At 57.2% G+C, this 21,241-nt stretch overlaps 2 protein-coding genes across 5 annotated transcripts; one reads left to right on the top strand and one right to left on the bottom strand.

Moving 5' to 3' along the window:
- The first annotated feature begins 137 nt into the window (after window positions 1-137).
- PSMA7 (proteasome 20S subunit alpha 7) lies at window positions 138-7,935 on the top strand. The gene is made up of 7 exons (XM_081097204.1): window positions 138-352; window positions 2,654-2,780; window positions 5,215-5,339; window positions 5,951-6,073; window positions 6,467-6,586; window positions 7,272-7,334; window positions 7,718-7,935. The coding sequence occupies exons 1-7, from the start codon at window positions 257-259 to the stop codon at window positions 7,808-7,810; spliced, it is 747 nt and encodes a 248-aa protein (XP_080953330.1). The 5' UTR covers window positions 138-256; the 3' UTR covers window positions 7,811-7,935.
- A 2,439-nt stretch (window positions 7,936-10,374) lies between these two features.
- LSM14B (LSM family member 14B) lies at window positions 10,375-20,902 on the bottom strand. Of its 4 annotated transcripts, XM_081097196.1 has the most exons (10): window positions 20,443-20,801; window positions 18,547-18,710; window positions 17,576-17,705; window positions 16,755-16,871; window positions 14,550-14,720; window positions 14,259-14,336; window positions 13,892-14,053; window positions 13,482-13,632; window positions 11,872-12,056; window positions 10,375-11,414 (listed from the first exon to the last, which is right to left on the bottom strand). In XM_081097196.1, the coding sequence occupies exons 1-9, from the start codon at window positions 20,747-20,749 to the stop codon at window positions 11,885-11,887; spliced, it is 1,452 nt and encodes a 483-aa protein (XP_080953322.1). In that variant the 5' UTR covers window positions 20,750-20,801; the 3' UTR covers window positions 10,375-11,414; window positions 11,872-11,884. The 4 variants fall into 4 exon arrangements, with proteins under 4 accessions (XP_080953322.1, XP_080953325.1, XP_080953323.1 ...); XM_081097199.1 differs by lacking the exon at window positions 14,259-14,336 and having other exon boundaries at window positions 20,443-20,902; XM_081097197.1 differs by lacking the exon at window positions 16,755-16,871.
- Window positions 20,903-21,241: the final 339 nt, after the last annotated feature.

The raw sequence follows: 21,241 nt of genomic DNA on the forward strand, positions 1-21,241 counted from the left end.
GCCTCCCGGGGACCGACCCCCAGCCCCGCGCCCGGCCCGCCGGCGCCGCGCCGTCCCCCGCCCCCGGCCGCCGGTGGTTCGGCCCGGCCCCGCCCCGGCGCGCGCACGTCCGCCCGACGCCGCCGACGCTCCCCGACGCCGCCAGACGCTGTGGGAGGTCCCGGGCGGGCGCGGCACGGCCGAGCGGAGCGCTGAGTCGTGGGCCGCGCGGCGGTGAGTGTGCGCTTTTCCTGGCCCCGCCGCGCCGCTCGCCAGCATGAGCTACGACCGCGCCATCACCGTCTTCTCGCCCGACGGCCACCTCTTCCAAGTGGAGTACGCGCAGGAGGCCGTGAAGAAGGGCTCGACCGCGGTGAGCGGCGAACTCTGCGCCCGGGCCGGGCTGGGCGGCCGGAAGCAGGCGGTCCCGGGGGTGCTGCTGGAATCGGGGCGGCCCGTGGCGCGGGGGCGCGGGAGGTGCGGTGAGCCGGCAGGGGCTCGGCCGGGGGTCGGGGGGGCCCCCGGATGTGGGTGCACCTAGGAATCCGCGAGGCCCGGACTGGTCTCTGCCGGGGCGGGGGGTGCACGAATCGAACGGGACTCCCGGCAGTGGACAGCAGGGGGCTCTGGAGGGCGCGTCCGAATGAGGCCCGGAGTCGCTCCCACGGCCCGCGGGAGGCCCGGGTGCGTCCTGCCACTGAGCGCAGGCCGTGGCCGCGCTGACAGTCTCCTCTTTTCTGTCCGATTGGCCTTTGGGAAGTAGCGCCCTGGCGTTAGTGGGACACAGGAGCCGGGCGTCGGTGTCCCGGAAGGAAATGGAAAGGGCACGTTGTGCACTGTGGTGCCCGGGCGGGGAGCGGCAGGACAGGACAGTCTGATGGGACTGCCCTCCGAACACGGTTTTCAACAAGGGCCGTTGAGGGGGTGTTAGCTGGTGATCGGCAGGTACTTGCAAACTAGCAAATAGGGTCCGATTGATGAGCTTCAAGTGCCACCTTCCTCTTGCCTCTCGGTAGCGCAGAGCAGGCCTAGGAGGAGACGGCCATCTTGCAACCCGCCGCCCCGCCCCCGCCCCCGCCCCCGCCCGCTAGTGCCCGTATGGCCGGGTGTGGGCTGTACTGAGGCCCCTGCATGTGACCAGGGCCCCGCCGGACAGCGCGCTGGCTGCTCACTGGCTCTGTGAATGTTAAGTAAGCAGGTGACTGAAGTGCATCCACTAGGCCCCAGTTAGGGGACTTGCCCCACCAGGGAGAGCCCAGTCCTCGGTGCAGGTGGGCTTCCAGGAAACAGTGGAGGTTCTTGGTGTGAGCTGAGTGGCTCCCACTGAGCCGGAGGTTCTCCCCTGGTTCTCCCCGGGGGTGGGCAGTGCGCTGACCCACTGTCCTGAGCCGGACCTCTCATTTTGAAATTCATGACGTCGTTGTCAGTTTGCTTATTGGTCAGTTTTTCTTTTATTACCGGGTATTTCAGAGATTTGAGCCAGCAGACCAAAGAAAGCGCACAGTTCTGTGAATTGTCATGTTTTAATTTCTTGAACACTTTTTGAAATTAAGATCAGAATCCATCTTGTGGCCTAACTCAGCTTAAAGAGCACTGGAATGAGAGTGCTGGCCCTCTCCCCTGCCCCCATCTGATGGGGCTGGCTTTGCTTAACCACCTAGCACCTCTGGGCCTGCCTGCCTGTCCTGGGGAGCTCTGAAGATCCCTGAGACAGTAGGGGAGACAGCACCTCGAAATCTGACACCGCAGGCCAGTACTTCTCCACCACGTCATTTTGCACCCCAGAGGCATTTGGTAGCCTCTGCAGACATTGTTCATTGTCCAAGACTATAGAGCAGAAGTCCTCAAACTACGGCCTGCGGGCCACATGCAAATACAAATATTGTAGTTGTTCCCGTTTTGTTTTTTTACTTCAAAATAAGATATGTGCAGTGTGCATAGGAATTTGTTCATAGTTTCTTTTTAAACTATAGTCCGGCCCTCCAGCGGTCTGAGGGACAGTGAACTGGCCCCCTGTTTAAAAAGTTTGAGGACCCCTGCTATAGAGGGTGCCTCTGGCAACTAGGGGTAAACACCTTACAGTGCACAGGCAGCCCCCACCTCAAAGAGTTAGCGCCCAGGCTGAGGAACCCTGCTCTGAACGAAGTGTGGGTGTTGCTTCTCTGAGGGACTGACCCCGTTTGTCTCCACCTGCATTGCTGAGGTCAGAGGTGGGGTGGGGGATTAACAGGCAGTAATCTCAAGGCATCCGCCCCTGTTCAGTGTCAGCCATAAACAGTGCTAACCTCCCAGGAATAGTTGGTACAGGGGTCCTGCACACATTCAAAGGGTGGGTAGTGGTATAGGTCACAAGCACAGAACCACGACTTTCAGGACACCTGGCTTGGACCCAGGGTCTTGGGCTGCAAGGCCTTTCGTATGACTGATTCAGTGGGTTGAGTGACACACGTGCACACTGATGACACCGCAGTCCTTGTTAGTGGTGGTGTCATTGAAGCTACAGGACTGGGCACAGTCGCGACAGCTGGGGGAGCTCTGCCACAGATAAGTAGCCGTGGTTGGCCAGTGTGGCGCCCACAGCGGTGGCCTGGGACCCTGAACACCTGCTCAGAGCTCCGTGCCTGCTGCACACCCTCAGGTCACTTTCTTAGTGCTGTGTTGGTTTTTCTTGAAGGTTGGCGTTCGAGGAAAAGACATTGTAGTTCTTGGTGTGGAAAAGAAGTCGGTGGCCAAACTGCAGGATGAGAGGACAGTGCGGAAGATCTGTGCCCTGGATGACAACGTCTGCATGGCGTTCGCAGGTGAGCCTGGGGCCAAGCAGAGCTTTGGGAGATGTGTGAACTGGGTAAACCCACGTCCTTTAACCCTTTGCAGTCCAATTTTATTTTTGGAATTCAAACAGTCTGGTCCAAATTAATTGACGGGATTGAATGTTGAACCAGTTTGCAGTGTCGACCTCAGCCTCAACATTGGACCTGCTCCTAGCGCCTGGTTTGTCGAGTCAGCATCCACGTTGGATCAAAAAGGGTTAAAGCAATGGATTGGGGCCTTTAAAGGGTTGGCCATGGTTTCTTGGTGAGGAGGCTCCCTGCCCCTGGTGGCTGGAGCAGAGGCTGCAGGAATGGCTACCCCAGGACATGGGGCTTTGCTGTCATCTCCATTGTCATCGGCCTGTCCCTGATTATAGTTACTGTCTAGGTCAGGGGTGGGCAAACTTTTTGACTCGAGGGCCACAATGGGTTCTTAAACTGGACCGGCGGGCCGGAACAAAAGCATGGATGGAGTGTTTGTGTGAACTAATATAAATTCAAAGTAAACATCTATACATATAAAAGAGAAACATGGTAATTGGCGTACGACCGCTACCCTTCCCATTGGCTAACCAGCGAGATATGCAAATTAACTGTCAGCCAAGATGGCGACTGGCATCCAGGCAGCTTGAAACTAACATGAGGCTTGCTTGCTTCAGTGATGGAGGAAACGAACGTTCCCGGCCCGCCTCTGCTGCTGCAGGCCTCAGAGCCTGCAGTTTCAAACATTGTAACAAATATAGACCATAAACAAAACCCCAGAAACCTGCTTTCAGCTAGCTGGGATCTCAGACCTGAAGTTGATACAGAGTTTCGATTGTAGAACTGAAACAAACCAGATACCTGCTTTCAGGAGCGGAGGCCTAAGAGCTGGAGCCTCAGAGCTAAAGCTGGCCCAGAATAAAAAAAAAAATAGAAAAAAAGGAGCAGTTGGGAGCTTCAGTCCCAGCCTGAAAACAGCCCTCAGCCCCTCACCCAGACTGGCCAGGCACCCCAGTGGGGACCCCCACCCTGAAGGGTGTGTGACCAGCTGCAAACAGCCATCATCCCCTCATCCAGGCTGGCCAGGCACCCCAGTGGGGACCCCCACCCTGATCCAGGACACCCTTCAGGGCAAACCAGCCAGCCCCACCCATGCACCAGGCCTCTATTCTATATAGTAAAAGGCTAATATGCCTCCCAGCACTGGGATCAGCGGATCTGAGAGGCCTCCTGGCACCGGGATCAGTGTGACAGGGGGCAGCACCCAAACCCCCTGATCGCCCTGCGGCTTTGTGTGTGACAGGGGGCGGGGCCACAACCTCCCTATCGGCCCTGCTCTGTTCATGACAGGGGAAGGCGCCCCAACCCCCTGATCGGCCCTGCTCTGTGCCTGATAGGGGGGAGCTCCCCAAACCCTTGATCACCCTGCAGCTCTGTGTGTGACAGGGTGCGGCGCCCCAACCCCCTCACCCCACGGGCACTGCTCTGTGTGTGACGGGGTAGAGCCATAACCTCCCCATCGGCCCTGCCCTGAGTGTGACAGTGGCGGCGCCCCAACCCCCCGATTGGCCCTGCTCTGTGGGTGATAGAGAGCAGCACCCCAACCCCCTGATCCGCCCTGCTCTGTGTGTGACAGGGGGCGGTGCACCAACTTCCCTATCGGCCCTATTCTGTGAGTGACAGGGGGGAGCTCCCCAACCCCCTGATCGGCCCTGCTCTGTGCATGACAGGTGGCAGCGCCCCAACCCCGATTGGCCCTGCTCTGTGCATGACGGGGTGGCGCCACAACCTCCCCATGGACTGCACCTAGGGATTAGGCCTGCCCTCTGCCACCCGGGAGCAGGCCTAAGCCAGCAGGTCGTTATCTCCCGAGGAGTCCCAGACTGCGAGAGGGCACAGGCCGGGCTGAGGGACCCCTCCCTCCCCCCCAGTGCACAAATTTTTGTGCACCGGGCCTCTAGTCATTACATCAAAGGGTACGGTCTTTTTTTTTTTTTTTTAGTTTTATTCATTTCAAACGGCCGGATCCGGCCCGCGGGCCGTAGTTTGCCCACAGCTGGTCTAGAGAGAGGTGAGGCTTTCTACAGCTACTGCGCCTGTGCAGCAGGGCCAGTGGGAGCTGTGTTCTCAGTGCTCTCCTCCCTTGGTGGGTGCATTTGGGGAACATACCAGTTCTCCTGTGCCAAACGAGGGTGACTTGCCTGATTTCACGGGGCCTGGCACACACAGCTCTTCATGAGCCCAGAGGCTGAGCGGTCCACCCAGCTGGGGTCAGTGCTGCCAGTGGACCCCGTGCTGGGCTTTAGAGCAGCGGTTGCCAACCTTTCGGACCGCTGGTTGGCGACCGCTGCTTTAGAGGACTGGTTTGGAACCCTTGCTGTCTGCTCATGTGCTCTGGGTCTCTGATCGTGGCCATGCGGTGGTGCTTTCTGCTGTCCTGTAGGCCTTACCGCCGATGCGAGGATAGTCATCAACAGGGCACGAGTGGAGTGCCAGAGCCACCGGCTGACGGTGGAGGACCCGGTCACCGTGGAGTATATCACCCGCTACATTGCCAGCCTGAAACAGGTAGGCCCCACCTGCGGCTCGGCTCTGGACACATGTGGTCACTGCTTGGTCCTGGAGGGGGTCCTGCTGTGGTGTCGGTGCTGGCACACGTCCCTGCAGGAAATTCGAGGCCTGCACTCGTTCGGTGCCCAGCCCTGCTTGTGCATGTGTTTGCTGTCACTTGCCCACGTTGGTGGCATCGTTCTTGTTGACGGGCATGGGGCAGTCCACACGCCTGTTTCTGGAGGGAAGGGATAGTTTTATCTTGCCATTCTGAGTGATGGTCACTAAGGAGTTGGGAGGGGCTGGAAGCCACCCCTGCCCTAAGGTGAACTGCTGGTCACCGTTCAAACCAGCTGTGCAGCCAGAATGTGTGTCTGCTGTCCCACCCTCCGCATGACCTCAGCTGTGCTCCATGGGGTGGCCCTGGGCACAGCCTGGCTGGCTGGCTGAGAATGCAGAATAGGAGAGAGGGAGCCTTCGATTGCGATTCTTGCTCATCCTTTGACGTAACCCGAGGAGGGGATCTGGGGCTATCCTCATCCCTTACTAAGTGCAGTGGAGACTTCCCGTGGGCGTGGGCGGGCTTGTGGTGCTGAGATGGCACAGTGACGTGTTCCGTTTCCTGTCAGCGCTACACGCAGAGCAATGGGCGCAGGCCGTTTGGCATCTCAGCCCTTATTGTGGGTTTCGACTTTGATGGCACCCCCAGACTCTACCAGACTGACCCATCCGGCACATACCACGCCTGGAAGGTGAGTCCCTGGGAGAGAGGGTTTACAGGTTGTGTTGCCACAATAAAGGGGCTTGGGAGGCTGCTGGGGGTCTGTGCCTCCCTCAGGTGCGTGTGTGCACAGCCTGTTGAACAGCACTGTTTGGGAGGAAAGGGCAGTGAGCTATAAGGACTCATGGCTTAAAGTGAAATGGCCATGAGTCTGTCAGTAACGAAATGGTATCTACTATTGGTGAGAATCAGCATAGCCCCAAATAGCCCTCAGCCAACGGAGGGCTCGGGGCAGGGCCGGGTGCCCAGGCTGCTCTCAAGCACAGGACATGGGACAAGCAGGGTGGCGGCTGGCTCCCAGACAGTGGCCAAGTTGTTGGTTTGGGTCTGGATTGTCCTGTGACATATAACACTCCCCTCTCAGGCCAACGCCATAGGCCGGGGCGCCAAGTCAGTGCGTGAGTTTCTGGAGAAGAATTACACTGACGAAGCCATCGAGACAGACGATCTGACCATCAAGCTAGTGATCAAGGCCCTCCTGGAAGTAAGTTTGCCTTTGCATCTCGGCAAGCCAGTGCGGACACCCATGCCATGATAGCGTTCCCTGGGTGGGCTGGGTGGCAGGCCACAAGGGTTTGCTCTGCTCCGCCAGCTCCTGCATACGACTGGCACAGTCAGGGCACAGCTCACAACCACACTCAGCCTTCCTGGGCTCCAGCTGCTGGGAGAGCAGAAATTAGGAAGACTGCTGGGAGTTTTGGGGTCTTGGGCTTTGTCGAGACCTTACAGATGCTGGAGGGTGAAGCCAGAGGCAGAGAGAGGCTAGTTGGAGGCTAGGCTGGGGTCCAGAGAGCAGGGGCTTGGTGTCAGGAGTAGGGACCAGAGACCCAGCCAAGGTCTGACTGGCAGGAGGCAGCGTATAACCTGTGGGTGCTAGGACTGCAGTGTGCCTGGCCTGTCCCCTAGAGTGGCAGTGCTGGGCTTGGGTGCACAGGTCATCCTCTAAAGCAGCGGTCGCCAACCTTTCAGACCTCACGGACCACAGTGGTCTGCACCAGTTGGCAACCGCTGCTCCAAAGGTTTCCTTAAACCAGCGGTCACCAACCTTTCGGCCCTCATGGACCATAGTGGTCCACGGACCACCAGTTGGCAACCGCTGCTCTAAAGAACCTATTTGGTCCTGAGGTGGGCGTGGCTGTCTAATGCTCTTCTCTCCGGCTCCTCCCAAGGTGGTTCAGTCAGGAGGCAAAAACATCGAACTGGCTGTCATGAGGCGGGACCAGCCCCTCAAGGTAAACGCATGTCTCTTGCTGTTTTCCCGGTGGAGTGCTCTGGGGACGCTGGAGTGCTCCTGGGGACGGGCAGGGCAGTGCTGGTTCACGATGCTGTGGCTTTAGCACCAGGCAAGGCTCCCCACAAACGGGTGGGACGCAAGCATGCCAGGGCTGACTGCATGGTCACAGATGGTGATCGTGTGTGCTCCTGGCATGCAGACAAGCAGTCAGCAGCTGTGCAGGTTGGCTTCTGCTTTTCACTGATCCCCACACAGGCCACATGGCCTTGTCGACCTGCAGAAGCAGCTGTAGCGCGTCCAGGAGCCCCTCCCTGTGGGGGCCTTACTGCACTGGGGCACCTCTTAGGCTGAGGGGCTAACCAGAAACACTCTCTTTGGTAGATTTTAAATCCTGAAGAAATCGAGAAATATGTGGCTGAAATTGAAAAAGAGAAAGAAGAAAATGAAAAGAAGAAACAAAAGAAAGCATCATGATCAATCAAATCTTGCTGGGAGCAATTTTTAAATGCAAATCATGGGTGATGTGAGAACCAATGGATGTGCAGGCGCCGACATTCCATTGTCTGTGTCCTACAATAAACTTCCATGTTTTTAACCTCGCCTTTTTACAGCCCATGGGTCTTTTGGGTGGATTTATGGTAGCTTTTTTTTTTTTAATTGACTTTAGAGTGGAAGGGAGAAAGAGAAACATTAATTTGTTCCACTTATTTATGCGTTCATTGTTTGATTCTTGTATGTGCCCTGACCAGCATCCTGCAACCTTGGCGTATCTAACCAACTGAACTACCCGGCCGGGGCTAGAATTACAGTAGCTCTTGCAGAAATGGAGTCGACCCCCGTGGTCAGTCTCAAAGCTTTCCTGAGTGTGAGCTTTCCTCCTTAGTCTTTGTTGCCAGGCTCCCAGACAACAGCCACAGACTGAGTGGGGGTCGTCCCGCACGCAGTGCCAGGGGAGACTGCTGTAGGTAGGGGCACCTGGCACTTCTAACCCTCCTTTTCTTGTTCCAAATAGGTTGATTGTTCCTTTGACCTTTGTTCAAGCTCCCATTTAACATCAGGTCAAGGACAGGAGCACAAACAGCACTCAGTTTAAGTGCTTACCCTAAAATTTGCTGAGCAGCAGTTGTGTTCAGAACTAGCCTTATGTTGATGGATTTACTAGGTCAGGTCAACATTTCTCATGTTTTCTCCAAGACTTCTGGTGCTTACTGTTACCCACCCTCTCGCTTTCTAATCTTTTTATCCTCACTGAGGATGTTGACTGATTTTGAGAGGAAGGCGGGGCATACAGAAACATGGATCAGTTGTCTCCTGCATATGCCCTGACCAGGAATCAAACCCACAGCCCTTTGGTGTACGACAGTGGTCGGCAAACTCATTAGTCAACAGAGCCAAATATCAACAGTAGAACGATTGAAATTTCTTTGGAGAACCAAATTTTTTAAACTTAAACTATATAGGTAAGTACATTGTTATGAACTTAATTAGGGTACGCCTAAGCTGGCCTTTGCTAAAAACGTCCACAATCTGACTGAGGTACGTTCGCTGAGGTCGACCCCTTCCAACTCTCCCATCCACACTCGTCTTGTATATTTGTTTCGTCTATCTCCTTCCCAAAAACCGACTTCTGCGCATGGTTCATGAAGTTTCAATCGCACTGTATGTGCGCGCCCACACATGGTATTTTGTGGAAGAGCCACACTCAAGGGGCCAAAGAGCCGCGGTTTGCTGACCACTGGTGTACGAGATGAAGCTCCAACCAACTGAGCCAGTGCCTCGCTCACTTTTTAACCAGAAAGCCTATCCTCCTAGCCCAGTGATGGCGAACCTTTTGAGCTCGGCGTGTCAGCATTTTGAAAAACCCTAACCCTCTGGTGCCATGTCACATATAGAAATTTTTTGATATTTGCAACCATAGTAAAACAAAGATTTATATTTTTGATATTTTATATATTTAAATGCCATTTAACAAAGAAAAATCAACCAAAAAAATGAGTTCGCCATCACTGTCATAGGCTCGCCATCACTGTCCTAGCCTCTAGGCCAGCAGCAGTGTAGGTCAGTCTTAATGTCCCTACAGAAAACCTAACAAGCCCATTGGCCTGCCACTCTGCGGGAGGCTGCTGGTCTTGGTGACGGGGAGGCTTTTGGGTCCCTGAGCTGGTTGCCCCTTACCAACTCTGCTAGGATTCTAGGGTCCCCTTTCTGCCTCAGTCAGTAGCTTTCTTACTCCACATTCCCCTTGAGAGCACATGTAATCTACCTTCTAAAAAGGAGTCAAGAGGCCCAGATACTTTAGTCCAGCCTAAAACAGGCAATTGTCACAATGGTTTTCAGTTGAAGACTTGAGCAGCAAGGTTGGTCACACCTGGTAACTGAATTGACAATATGTAGAATCTCAGCACAGAGAATATTTTAGTTCAACTGTTCCCAACTAATTTCAAATTCGTGCCCTGGCTATCTGAATCTAGCATGTGCACCTGGGAGGATTGTTTTCATTGGTCAAGGATGTTAGTTGCAAAAAAAAAAGTTTGCCCAAAACTTGTCAAATTATGAATGACAGCCAGGCCCAGACCTCAGAGGCCTGCTGCTCAGTCCAACTCTGGGCCTGACTGGACCACAGGCAGGTATGGAGGGACGAAACAGCTGACCAGTGTGTTGCTTCTAAAGTCACCCAAAACCCATTAGCGTGGAGGGATGCTTCAAAGTCTGAAACCAGCCTGTCTGCTGCTCTGCATAGTCCAGGGCCCAGCCCTGGAACAGGTTCGAAGGCACTCAGAACAGGGACGCTTAGAGGCTGTGTAAAGGGTGGGCCAAGGGACCATTTCTGAATCAGGTTCATTTGTGAACTGAGTTTTAGAAACTACTTTGTGTCACGAAAGCAGAGCCACTCATCCCAAAAGGGTGGCCCATGGTGAACGGGCCTGACCCTGCCCAGTCCAGCTGAGACGAGAGCATCAGAGGTCCCCTGGGGCAGGCCTGTCGGGTGTGATGGGGTTCAGGCAGAGTCAACAGGACCACTTACTTTCAAAGCAGAGAAGATTTTAAAGTTTGCGTGTTTATTTTAATTACAATATACATTACTCCAACAGAGCAGCCCCACTGCTACATTCTAATTCTTAGCCATTAAGTCCTACAAAAATAAACCAAGCTTTTACAGTAACTTAATACAGAACCAAAATCTTCATAGCTGTCTAGGGATTTAGTTACCAAGGTGCTTATGTTCACCAAGATGCCCTGTCTTCAGGGGGGGAGCATGCTTGTACTAAGGTGACCCATTTACTCATGCAACAGTTTACATCCCACCTCCCTCCACCCACCTACAAAACAAACACAACTATTTACAACTCGCTCTGTCAGCCGAGCTTGCAAAAAAGACTGGCTCATTTCCAAGTGGATGAGACTCGAACAGTGGTCTGAGTCCAACACTGACTGGCAGGACAGAGAGGTTGGGTATGCCACCCCAATCCTGACTCCTATAGAAGCCAGGCTCTGAGTAACAGCTCCCAGCTCATGTTCAGGCCCCTTCTGTGCCTCCAAGAGTGCCAGCCTGCCAGTCCCAACCTCAATACCACCACCCTGGACATCAGGTGGTCTGCTGCTCACACATGATCTGCGGGAACTCCACTTTCCCTGCTGGGGCCCACGCGACCCCACACCCCCTGGGCTGGCCCTGCCTTGCTCCTGAGGCCCACCAGTGGCAGTGGGGGTACCAGGCCAGCAGCATGAGCGCCAGCTGGGTGACAGAGCTGTGCCTGGCTGCCACACGGTCCACTTTAAAAGTCAAAGTTGTCCCCCCAAATTTTTTTTTTCAAAGTGAAGATCACGCTTTCGCTCTAGAAAACTTTTTGCAAAACACCAAAACCTTAGGTAGACTGTGCATAACTGAAGAGGAAAGACCCAGAGACCTCAGAGAGGTCACCCTAAACACTCCCCGAACATGAGCAGTTCTAACTCGGACCATGTCCAAGTTCCATGACGTCAAAACAAAAGTAATAAACGGTGACCCAACGCCTGTCTGTCCAGTAAGTGCAGCGTCCTCACTCGGCTTCGTTTCTGCCGCTGCCTCTGCAGGAGCCTGCAGGGGGAACATGACACCACATGAGTGGGCTCAGCAGGCGTCCCCCCATGTCAGGCCAGGGCTTCCTAGACTCCCCCATCACAACCCACCAGGAAAATTCCTTCTGTATGCATGCCGTAGCAGGCAGCTTCGGGTCCCATCTACCATGACCCTCTTACCACCCAGGCCCTAAGGGGCACACACGTCACCCGGGACCTTGTGAAAAGGCAGGGCCAGGCTGCACCGAGACCCTGGCTTGTCACCAGCTCTCCTGGCTGACCCCTCTCCCCCGAGGAACAAGCACCCGGCCCTCCTGCACGGGAACCCACTTTGACAACGCTGGGCCCGGGGTCCCCAAGAGCCCCCTGAAGATTTGAGGGCGGGCCTCAGCTCTGCACTTCCTGAAGAGGCTCCCTGCAGGGGTACTGCAACCCCATGCCCTCCCCTTAGAGGACCCTGCAAGTCACCCACTCACCTCCGGCTGCTCTTCACACCCTGCCAGTCCCGGCTCTGTGGGAAGTCGGGTTGCGCCGGGTGGTGCCACTGCCCCTGCCCCCCCGCAGTCCGCCTCGGAATCCACGGCCACGAAGAAACCTTCCTGACACCCCAAAGGTCTCCGTGTTGAGCTTCCTCTCCTCAGCCCACGTGGTCCGCCTGGAACTGAAACAGACAAGGGCTGTGAAAACTGACTGCAGGGGCAGCCATCCCAGCTTTCTGAGCCTGGGAGGAAGGACAGTCACTGTGTTCCTGGAGCCATTCAAGGGCGACCCAGCTGGCCCCCTGCAGTTGGACAACCAACACTACAGGTGCTCCAGGCCCGTTCCTCACGGGACTAGGCTGCTCACACCTCTGTCCCCCAAACAAGCCCGTGACACTAGTGCACTCCAATGGAAGCTGCCTGCTTGCTGGGCTCAGGCCTGCAGTCTCCAAGGCCTGGAGCAGACCATGGACCCCCCAAAACAGGTTTCTACCAGATGAGGAGGGGCTGGGTTAAATGGGCAGGGTCCCCAAGAGTGTGCTTATACTTTACAGGTGCTGGGGACGAGCACAGCATGGCTCCAGAACCCTTTGAGCTCCCCAAGCACCGCTAGTAAGTACCCACAACTGTTAACAATCCTCATTTAAAGAAACAGCAGCAATGTCCCAGCTGCCACTGAGGCCAACCAGCTCTCCTCACATCCTGCCAGCAAACCATCAGACCCACCTTCAAAGCAGTTTAGAAGCCAAGCCTCTCTCCATCACCAGGCCCAGTTGAGACACCTGAACTATTGGAAAGTGGCCACCTGCAGCCACTCTCACCAAAGACCCACGTGGTAAAAGGTCAGGTGGCTTCAATCCTGGGCTCCCAACCTCTGATAGCTGCCTGCCCTGCCCAACAGAATAGGCTTGGAGACCTGCTCTCTTGGCCCATTTTGAGTCACGGCCCGGTTCTCCTCAATGCATTTCAATCTGTGTGTATCTTGCCCCTCCGCATCCACCCGTCCCCGCCAGAAGACCTCAGCGCAGGAGGTGAGGACCCCCAGCCTGCTTTCGCTGCACCCTCTGTGCTCAGCAGTGCCTGACACTCTGCTTGCCAGTGGAGGGATCAGAGTTTCCGCAGCATGCCGCGCAGATTTCTCTCATGGTCTAGCTTGTTCACGGGGCAACACCTGAGTAACCAGCGGTCAGGTGCTGAAAACAAATCACACGAGGGGTGCCAGCCTCAAGCGTGAGGTGAAAGAGCACCCGGAACAGAACACTCCTAACACGCAGGCTGACTCAGGTCGCCCAGGCCTCAGGCCTCCAGGGTCAGCTGGGAATCAGGAAGAAAGTCATTGTCACTCGGCTGGGGGGTGGGGCCAGCCCAGCCTCAATGGGCAGGGCAGAGAAGCCAGGAGGGAAGTGGGAGTGGGGCTCGGGCAGACCCCTCAGTGCCTATGACTGCCAGGGCCTCCCATGCTGCCACCACGGGACGGATTTGTCCACTGTGGCAGACATGTGAGTAGGGCCCTGAACCTGAGACCTGAGTGGTCACCAAGAGAGTGCGTCCCAGTCCTGGAAACTGAGGCAGTGTGTGTTTTCCCACCAGCTCACCCGGACCCCCACCTGGTCTTGAGTTCAGAGGAAATGTTGTCGAAGAAGGATTTGGACTTGTCATAGTAGCAGTTGGGTCCCAGGTGGTCCTCCTCAGCAGGGGCCTCGTCATTCTGGGTCACCACTGCCGGGTCCTTCTCTTCCCCCTTCTCAGCTTTGTCATCTGCACAGAGAAGTGGAGCCCACTGAGTTGCTGGAGGCAGAAAAGCACCTCTGTCCTCGCCAGGCCCGCCGTCACTCAGCAGCCAAATGACTGCTCTGTGCCAAGTGACTTCTCCCTCCAGCCCATGCCATCCACCCTAAAGGGCACAGCTCCCACACTAGCCCCATCATCACCACCCCATCTCACGGCTCCAGCTGTCTGACCCACGCTGTGGATACTCCATGGAGAACAAGGGAGATTTCCACAGAAGGACTCTGACCTTTAAAGTTCAGTTTCTTCTTGAACTCCTTGTCCAGCTCCTCGCGGTTGAACTGGGCGTTTGCACTCTCAAAGTCAAAGTCCCCCTCAAACTTGATTGTGTTCTCCTTGATGTTGGTTGGGCGGCTCTGCCCTCTAGAGCGATTCCTTGTCCGTCTGTTCCCTGTGAGGAGAAACGACAGTCATGGCTGATGAGCCACCAACACAATATTACTGAGTGTGAGATAGATGACAAAGAGAGGAAAAGAGAGGAGAGCACACTGAAGCCACCATCGAGCCCTAGCACCCCTGAAACTGTGCCCAGAGAAGCAGGCAGGGTGGTTGGGGTGGGGGCAGAGAGCACGCCCAAACGTGGCAGCAGCTGTTACCTGATCTCCTCCTCTGGGGCCTCCTGTTCTCGTCGTTCACCTGCCCTGGCGTTTGCACAGCGGCTGGCTGAACTACATCTAAGGCGCAAAAGGGGAGAGTAAGGCAAGCGCCTGGCAGAGCAGAAGCTGGGAAGGAAGCAGGTGGCACCACCCAGGGGACATGCGGCAGGGGCCTGCCCTGCAAATGCATGTGGTGTTTGGGAGGGGCGCCATTTCTTTTACAAAGCCCCCAGGCAGCAGCGTGCACAGTGAGAAGAGGGAGTACACCCCAGGGAGCGAGTGTTTCAGTACCGCTGGCACTCTTGCTGCTTGGCGGGGCAGGGCGCCCGTTGAGCTGCACCCCCACAGTGCCCTTGCCGCCAGGTAACAGCTTTTTGGCATTCAGGTTATCAAGAGAACCAGTCTGGACAGCCTGCTCCACCATGGGACTCTTGCCAACTGGGATGGATGGAAAACCAGCTCCTGAGTTGGGGAGAGAAGGCAGATTGAAAACAGAGCAAAGGAGAAAGTTCCCCAGTCCCCGCAGACACTTCTGTTCAAGCAACCACCCAGAGAGGGTCTACCCAACCCAGCCCAAGCCCCCTCAGCAGGCCGCCCCTCTGCGGCTAGCCCCGGCAGCAAGGCCAGCTCAGCCCGGAAGCTGAGCCCCAGGCTGTTAGGAAACCCCTCAGAGGGAAAACACCTGGCCACAAGGAGCACCTCCCAGGTGGTCTAGGAATGGCTTTCAAAAAACCACACAAGCTCTGACCCCAAGGAGGCTTGGTGGTCCCGAGATGCTGTATGAGGATTTGTTCCATACTGCCCCACGCTGAGCAAGAACCATCCCAGTCTGGGACTGTCCAGAAAATGCAGTGGTCAGCCACTGGAGTTAAGCTCTTGGGATACTGCTGTTTTTGCGTAAGGCGTAACAAAGCAGAAAAGATGAGTAGCGCTGACTACAGAGAAGTGCGGCCTGCGGTGCTCTCGAGGGTCCAGGCTTGTCCTGAAGAACGAAGGCTTCCAGGCTGCCTTGGGCAATGGAGCTGCACTCCCAGCCCTGAGCACAGGACATACATGCTCAGAAACCGAGCCTCACAAGAGGGTCCTCTAAAGAAAGAGGACAGAGGGATGAGCCTTACTCATCAGCTGCCTACTCCCCTCTCACCCGGTCCTGGGTCTGTGGGTAGAAGTGCACCAAGGTCTGAGACAGAAAAGACCAGCCCTAACCTCGGGGTCCTTAGTCCGAGAGGGGCGGGTCAGGACAAGTGAAGATCACAATTTTTTTCCCCAACAGGACAAAAACCAGAGAAATTACTGTGACAAATTCCTTGTCACCCGATCAAAGTACTCCTAGGGCTGACTGGAACAGCCTTGTCACAGGCAACCACAGTGTCCCTACCATGGGCACTGCCCCAGAGCACTTCCTCTGGCCTGTCACCTCCCCGCACAGCCTTCCCTGAGCTGCATAGCCCAACTGAGTCCTCACACTCTAGCACACAGGCAAGAACCTTGGGCCTCTGCTTTCTGACACCGATGGAGCAGTTAAACCATCTTGCCTCGGCACAGTTCTCAGGGTCCTAAGAACAGAGTGTCTGTGTAACATTTAAGGAGGGAGAAGCATCACTTCTTGGTACCACAAGTGCACTGGCGCCCGTGCAGGGCACATGCAAAGCACAGGTTGACAGGCACTATCCTGGACCGAGTGAGTCTCCACACGGTGTGGGCAGAGCTCTGCCCCAGTCATGCATGTCAACTCCAGACCCCCAGCAAAACGCAAAGAACCAACGCCAGGCAAGGCCAGAAACCCCCACCACCAGCATTAACAGGCCGGACATCAGCCCACACTGTTCACCTGTCAAGAGCTCGGGCTGGTCACCCAACTTTAAAGCGGCTTCATCGTACTCAGCCATGTGAGGCCCAATTTTGATGAAAGGAATGTTTCGCAGGTCCCAGAGCTGCATGCAGCTGCTCAACAGGCTCCCCCAGCAATCCGGACCACGGAGGACCGGCCAAAAGCCAGGGGACAGCCCTCTGAGCAGAGGGCAGTGCCCACACGTGGCAGTGACAGCACAGCAAGCGAAGGGCTCCCTGGTCCTTTCTAGCCCTTCTTTAAAACCAGGGTTCCGCCGAACCGGTTTGGCTCAGTGGACAGAGCGTCGGCCTGCGGACTCAAGGGTCCCGGGTTCGATTCCGGTCAAGGGCATGTACCCTGGTTGCAGGCACATCCCCAGTGGGGGGCGTGCAGGAGGCAGCTGATCGATCTCTCTCATCGATGTTTCTAACTCTCTATCCCTCTCCCTTCTTCTCTGTAAAAAATCAATAAAATATATTTTAAAAAATAAAATAAAACCAGGGTTCCTAAATCAGGACCATGTGCTGAACCAGAAACGCAGCTTAACTGATCCACAGGCTCAGCCAATTCTGTCACAGCCACTGTCCCTCTGGGCTATCTATGGTTTACCCGCCCCTGCTCTCAGGATGCAAAGACAGCGTGCAGTTCTCCCAAACTGCCGTTACCCTTGGAAGTGAGCTGGTGTGGCTCTGAGGACATGTCAGGCTCTGACACGGGCTGTGGAGATGGAGAGGAGCTAGGGCTGGAGGCTGCGGCTGAGGCTGGAGGGCTTACCAGCTTCTCTAAAAGAAGAGAAAGGAGAGAAGAGCAAAAAGAAAGGGCACAGATAAGTAATGAGACACTTGTCTTGCATTTAGCAGGCTTGGAAAGAGCCAAGCATCTCTCCTAGGACACTTTGCTCACACAAACCTGTTCTAGAAACACAAGGAGCCAGGCCGAGAGGGCACCGCCACACTAGGAGCAGCAGTCAAGACAACAGGACTCAGAAGCAAGGGACCCACACAACGTCAAGGGCCTGATCACACCCTATCGCCAGAGCAGGAGCGTGGTGGGTGAAGCTTCGGCCAGGCCCAGGCAGACCCTCACTATGTGTTGGGATAGTCTTATTCCAGAGTTATTCAACTGGGGGAAACAATTTCTGAGCGAGGTATCGACAGGAGAATGAAGAAGAAATAACCTGGCAGTGCTGTATTTCCGTTTCACATTTACAGGCTCACAAATGTGCAAGGAGTCAGACGCACTGTGATTACACCTGGAAGTTATCAGGTCTCTGAAGCAATGTACCACGGCCTCCCCCAGACCTGGGCTGACACCAAATGAACGTGGATTTGGTTCACCTGTTCCAGGACCCAGCCTGCTGCCTCCCCTACTCTCAGTGAGTAGTCACTGGGCGTCCTAGCACTCGAAGGACAGTGTCCCCATCAGAAGCTGAAGCTGCTTCAGGAGGCCACAGCACAGCAGGTTAGCAGAAAGAAAGGTTACTCACCTAGACCCAAGGAAGCTGCATACTGCTGACTGAGCAGGGAGCTGGCGGCCAGCTGGCTGTAGGGCGGCATCCCTCTGAAGGGGCTGTAAGGCACGTGCGGCTGGAAGGAGGAGCCCGAGCCCAGGGAAGACTGAGCAAGGGGACACACAGGTGAGAGCAGCGCCAGGCCCCCGTCGCCCGGCCTGTTCGGACAGGGACAGACACCCGGGTCTGCCAGCCTGCTTCTTGGAAGCTTGGGTGGCCCTCAGAGGGGTAAGCTCCCAGGATGGTCTAAGGGAGCTTACAGCTGCCTTGTCCACATTTTATCCCCAGCTCCACCTGCCCAGGTAATTCGCACTCAAATTTCTCCTAACTCAATTAATCCCTCTAATGGCTCCCCACTGCCTGCATCAGGTAGCCCAGGCTCTGAAAAGAGAAGGCACACCATCCTTGGCGTGGCCCCGCCCCCAGTGGGAAGGAGGCCAAGAGTCCCCATTCTCTCGGGCCCACCTAGGGGTTTCTCCCTGCAGTTTGTGCTCCAAAGGAGCTGGCGAATACCTCATTTACAAGTCAAGAGAAAACAGGAACCTGGGCTCCTGGTAATCCTGGGCAAACACACCCCAACACAGCACCGCAATGTAACATCTGGGCAGAGTTAGCAGAGCAAGTCCTGCCGTCCCTGCTGGCACCGTATGCCATGCACACCATCCCGCTGGGGATTTAGACTGACCCAACCAGAAACTACGACAAACACCGACTCCCTGAGCACACTCGCCCCCCTCTGACACTGACACACCCACACACAATACTGATGCTGCAGGAGTTAAGACTTTCCACAGCAACACCAACAGCCTGGACAAAAACTAAACAACTTTTCATTAAAAGGCCATCCCTCGAGTTGAGTGCTCTGGCCAAACAGCCGACACCAAGTTCCACTTGGCCTCCAGCACCCCTCAGAGATTGTGTCCCACAGGCGCAGAGCCCGCACTCACTTGGACGATGGCGGGGTCCTGAGGGAGAGAGTGCTGAGCTTTTGGAGGTTCACACACAGTGATGTCTTTGATATCGCTTCCCCGGAAAATGATGTACTCATAAATTTCCTCTCTGGGAGGGGCAGGCCTGTCTGTGGGACGGTCTTCAGTACCGAAGGACCTCACTTCGGAGCAGAGGAGAAAACACGTTAGTTGTCCCAGCCAAGACCATTCAGCCAACCCTTTCCGGCTACAGCCCCTTCCTCGGGTGCCGCCCATAGATAGCCCAGCACCGGTTTCCGCACTTCAACTACTCCCTCCTCCAACTGTCAACGGACAAGACCCCAGTTGGCAAAGCTCCAAAAAGCTCTAGGTCACGAAAAACCGAGCACAAGTCCCATGCCTGGCAGCCTCACGAAGCTCAACGTGCTCACAGCAGAACAAGGTCTCCTTTGCGGAACCCCCTGTACATCTCACTTGGCAGATTCAAAGCCCAACAGCTGCTTTTTGATGGGCACCTGCCACACACGAGCCCCGGGCAGTGCCCCCTTTTCTTGGAGAGAAGTGAATACATTGACAGAATCGTTTCCGCCCTCCGACCCATGCCAGCCTGGGAGGAGCCTGTACAGAGGGGATGCAGAGCTTGACCCGCCCCACCAGCTCCTGTGTCCACCGCGAGCTTCTCCACCCCAAGGCCCGGAGCCCACCCAGGTCTCCCGAGATCTCTGGGGCGCCCTCTACCCAATCTGAGCACAACTCCAGCTGCGACCAGGAATGTCATGGAAATGTAGCCAAGTGCCCGGAGCACAAGGGAGCGCCCAGCTCCCGACACTGAACTACCTTCCTGAGCAGCGCAGCCTGCCCAGGACCGGAGCCCGAGGCCGGCTCCCTCTGACAGCGGAGGGAGCGCTGCCCGCCAACAGGCTTCTGGCGTCTCTCTCGCCTACCCAGATCCACACCAGCAGGGATTCTGTAGACCCGGCTGCGCTCCGCACTTCTCTGGAAGAGGCACAGAAAGGACCCTCGCCATCTTTCTCGGAGGACGTAGACAAAGAAACTTTGAGGCCACCTCCTGCCTCAACAAGCCCAGAGAAGAGCCACAGCCCAACCATCTCCCTTCCACTAAGGGTCCCAGGAGGTCCGGTGTGGCTCCCTGCAAGCACCGGTCCCTGAAGGGTCCGCCCGCAGCCATGTCCGGGGGCGCGGCAAGCACTTTAAACGGGGCACCTCGCTGCCAAGGCTCCGATGCCCACATGCGTCCCGATAAGACGCTATTTACTCGGGCTCAAGGCCACGGCTGCTTAATCCTTTCCAGACGGGCCTGCAGGAGCCGTGTTCCCACCCCCGCCTCCTGGGGAGGCCGGAGCCCACTCCCCCGGACCGGCTGGTGGGCGCCAGCTGCCCCTCAGCAGGTGGGGAGGAAGCGGCCCAGCCACCGACCCCCACCTGCAGGAGGGCGCGAGGAGGGCGGCGCCGCGGGAGCTGGACCCGCCCCACCGCCCCTCTCCCGCGGGCTGGGCGGGCCGGCGGCACACAATAACGCCGGGGCGGGGATCTTGGTGCCGGCCGAGCCCCGGGCTCCGAGTGGAGGCCCGCGGGAGGGAAACAAGACCCGGGGGCGGGGGGGCCATGACAGGCGGCGAAGGGAGGAGGGTGCCAGGAGGGTGAGGGCCTGCGGGGGGAGGGGGTGTGCCCTGCGGGGGCGGGGGGAGGGGTAGCCGGGAGAAGATGGCCGAGGGGTGGGGGCCTGCGAGGGAGCCGGCCTGCGGGGGAGGGGTGGTCAGAGGCGCGAAGGCCCGGGGAGGTGATGCGGCCAGGATCCTGCGGGGACCCCGGGGGTGGGGGTGGGGGTCGGGTCGGGGGCGGGCCGGCTGTTGGCGGGCGGGGCGGGCGGTTGGGGCGCCCGCGGGCCGCTACCTTTGGCGAGCGCCACGGTGGAGTTGTCCGTGTCTATGGTGTAGAGGATGCCCTCGTAACGGATCTGCGCCTTGGAGATGAGGCTGATCTTGCTGCCCAGGTACGGGGTGCCCGACGAACCACTCATGGCGACGGCCGCCGGCCGGGCCTGGCCCGCTCGCCTCCGCGCGGGCGCCGGGCCGTCCGCTCCGCCTCTGTGCGGCTCTCGGCCGGCGGGGAGACCCGTGAGGAGAGCAGCTAGCGAGCAGGCGCGCGCGACCGGGGTCTCTGAGGGGAGCGCGGGGGAGGAGGGGCCGCACAGCCACATCCGGGGCCTCGCCCCGCCCCGCACGCTCGCCGCCCATTGGCTCAGCGCGCCGGCCTCCCTTTAAATATGGCCGCGCCGCCTGCCGGGGGCGGGCCTCGGTCCTCGCCTGCGCAGTCGGCCGCGCCAGTCGCAGCTGGTTTCCTCCCTCTCCCCGCCCTTCGCCGTCGGCTCCCGGCGGGCCGCGCGCGTTGGTGGGCGGGCCTGCGGGAGGGTGGGACGGGGGGTGCGGAACGCGCGTGCGCGGGGCGGGGTGACGCCGGGGTGGGGTGGTCCGGTCCCGCGGGGTGAAGCCGGGAGAAGGTCCCTATCCTGAAGGCAGGGGCCGGGGTCGCCCGCGGCCTGGGGCGCAGTGGTAGCTGCGGTAACGAGCACTTCCGGCGCGTCAGTCACTGAATATAACGAGCTGAGCGCATCTTCTCATTGAACCCTGCGCCTCTCCCAAACCTGGGGTGGCGTTCCCTGCGCCTTAAAATAAATACCACCCGCCACCAG

This window comes from Myotis nattereri, assembly GCF_964212035.1.
Source record: "Myotis nattereri genome assembly, chromosome: 8".
Taxonomy (NCBI): domain Eukaryota; kingdom Metazoa; phylum Chordata; class Mammalia; order Chiroptera; family Vespertilionidae; genus Myotis; species Myotis nattereri.

What these genes read in the sequence shown, in the direction of transcription:
- PSMA7 (XM_081097204.1), top strand. Translation starts at nt 257, where the DNA reads ATGAGCTACGACCGCGCCATCACCGTCTTCTCGCCCGACGGCCACCTC. An exon ending in GCACATACCACGCCTGGAAG is followed by an intron (nt 6,074 to 6,466) that starts GTGAGTCCCTGG and finishes CTCCCCTCTCAG; the next exon opens with GCCAACGCCATAGGCCGGGG. An exon ending in TGATCAAGGCCCTCCTGGAA is followed by an intron (nt 6,587 to 7,271) that starts GTAAGTTTGCCT and finishes GCTCCTCCCAAG; the next exon opens with GTGGTTCAGTCAGGAGGCAA.
- LSM14B (XM_081097196.1), bottom strand. Translation starts at nt 20,749, where the DNA reads ATGTGGCTGTGCGGCCCCTCCTCCCCCGCGCTCCCCTCAGAGACCCCG. An exon ending in GCCCCAGAGGAGGAGATCAG is followed by an intron (nt 14,054 to 14,258) that starts GTAACAGCTGCT and finishes TTCTCCTCACAG; the next exon opens with GGAACAGACGGACAAGGAAT. An exon ending in GAAGAAACTGAACTTTAAAG is followed by an intron (nt 13,633 to 13,891) that starts GTCAGAGTCCTT and finishes TTCTCTGTGCAG; the next exon opens with ATGACAAAGCTGAGAAGGGG.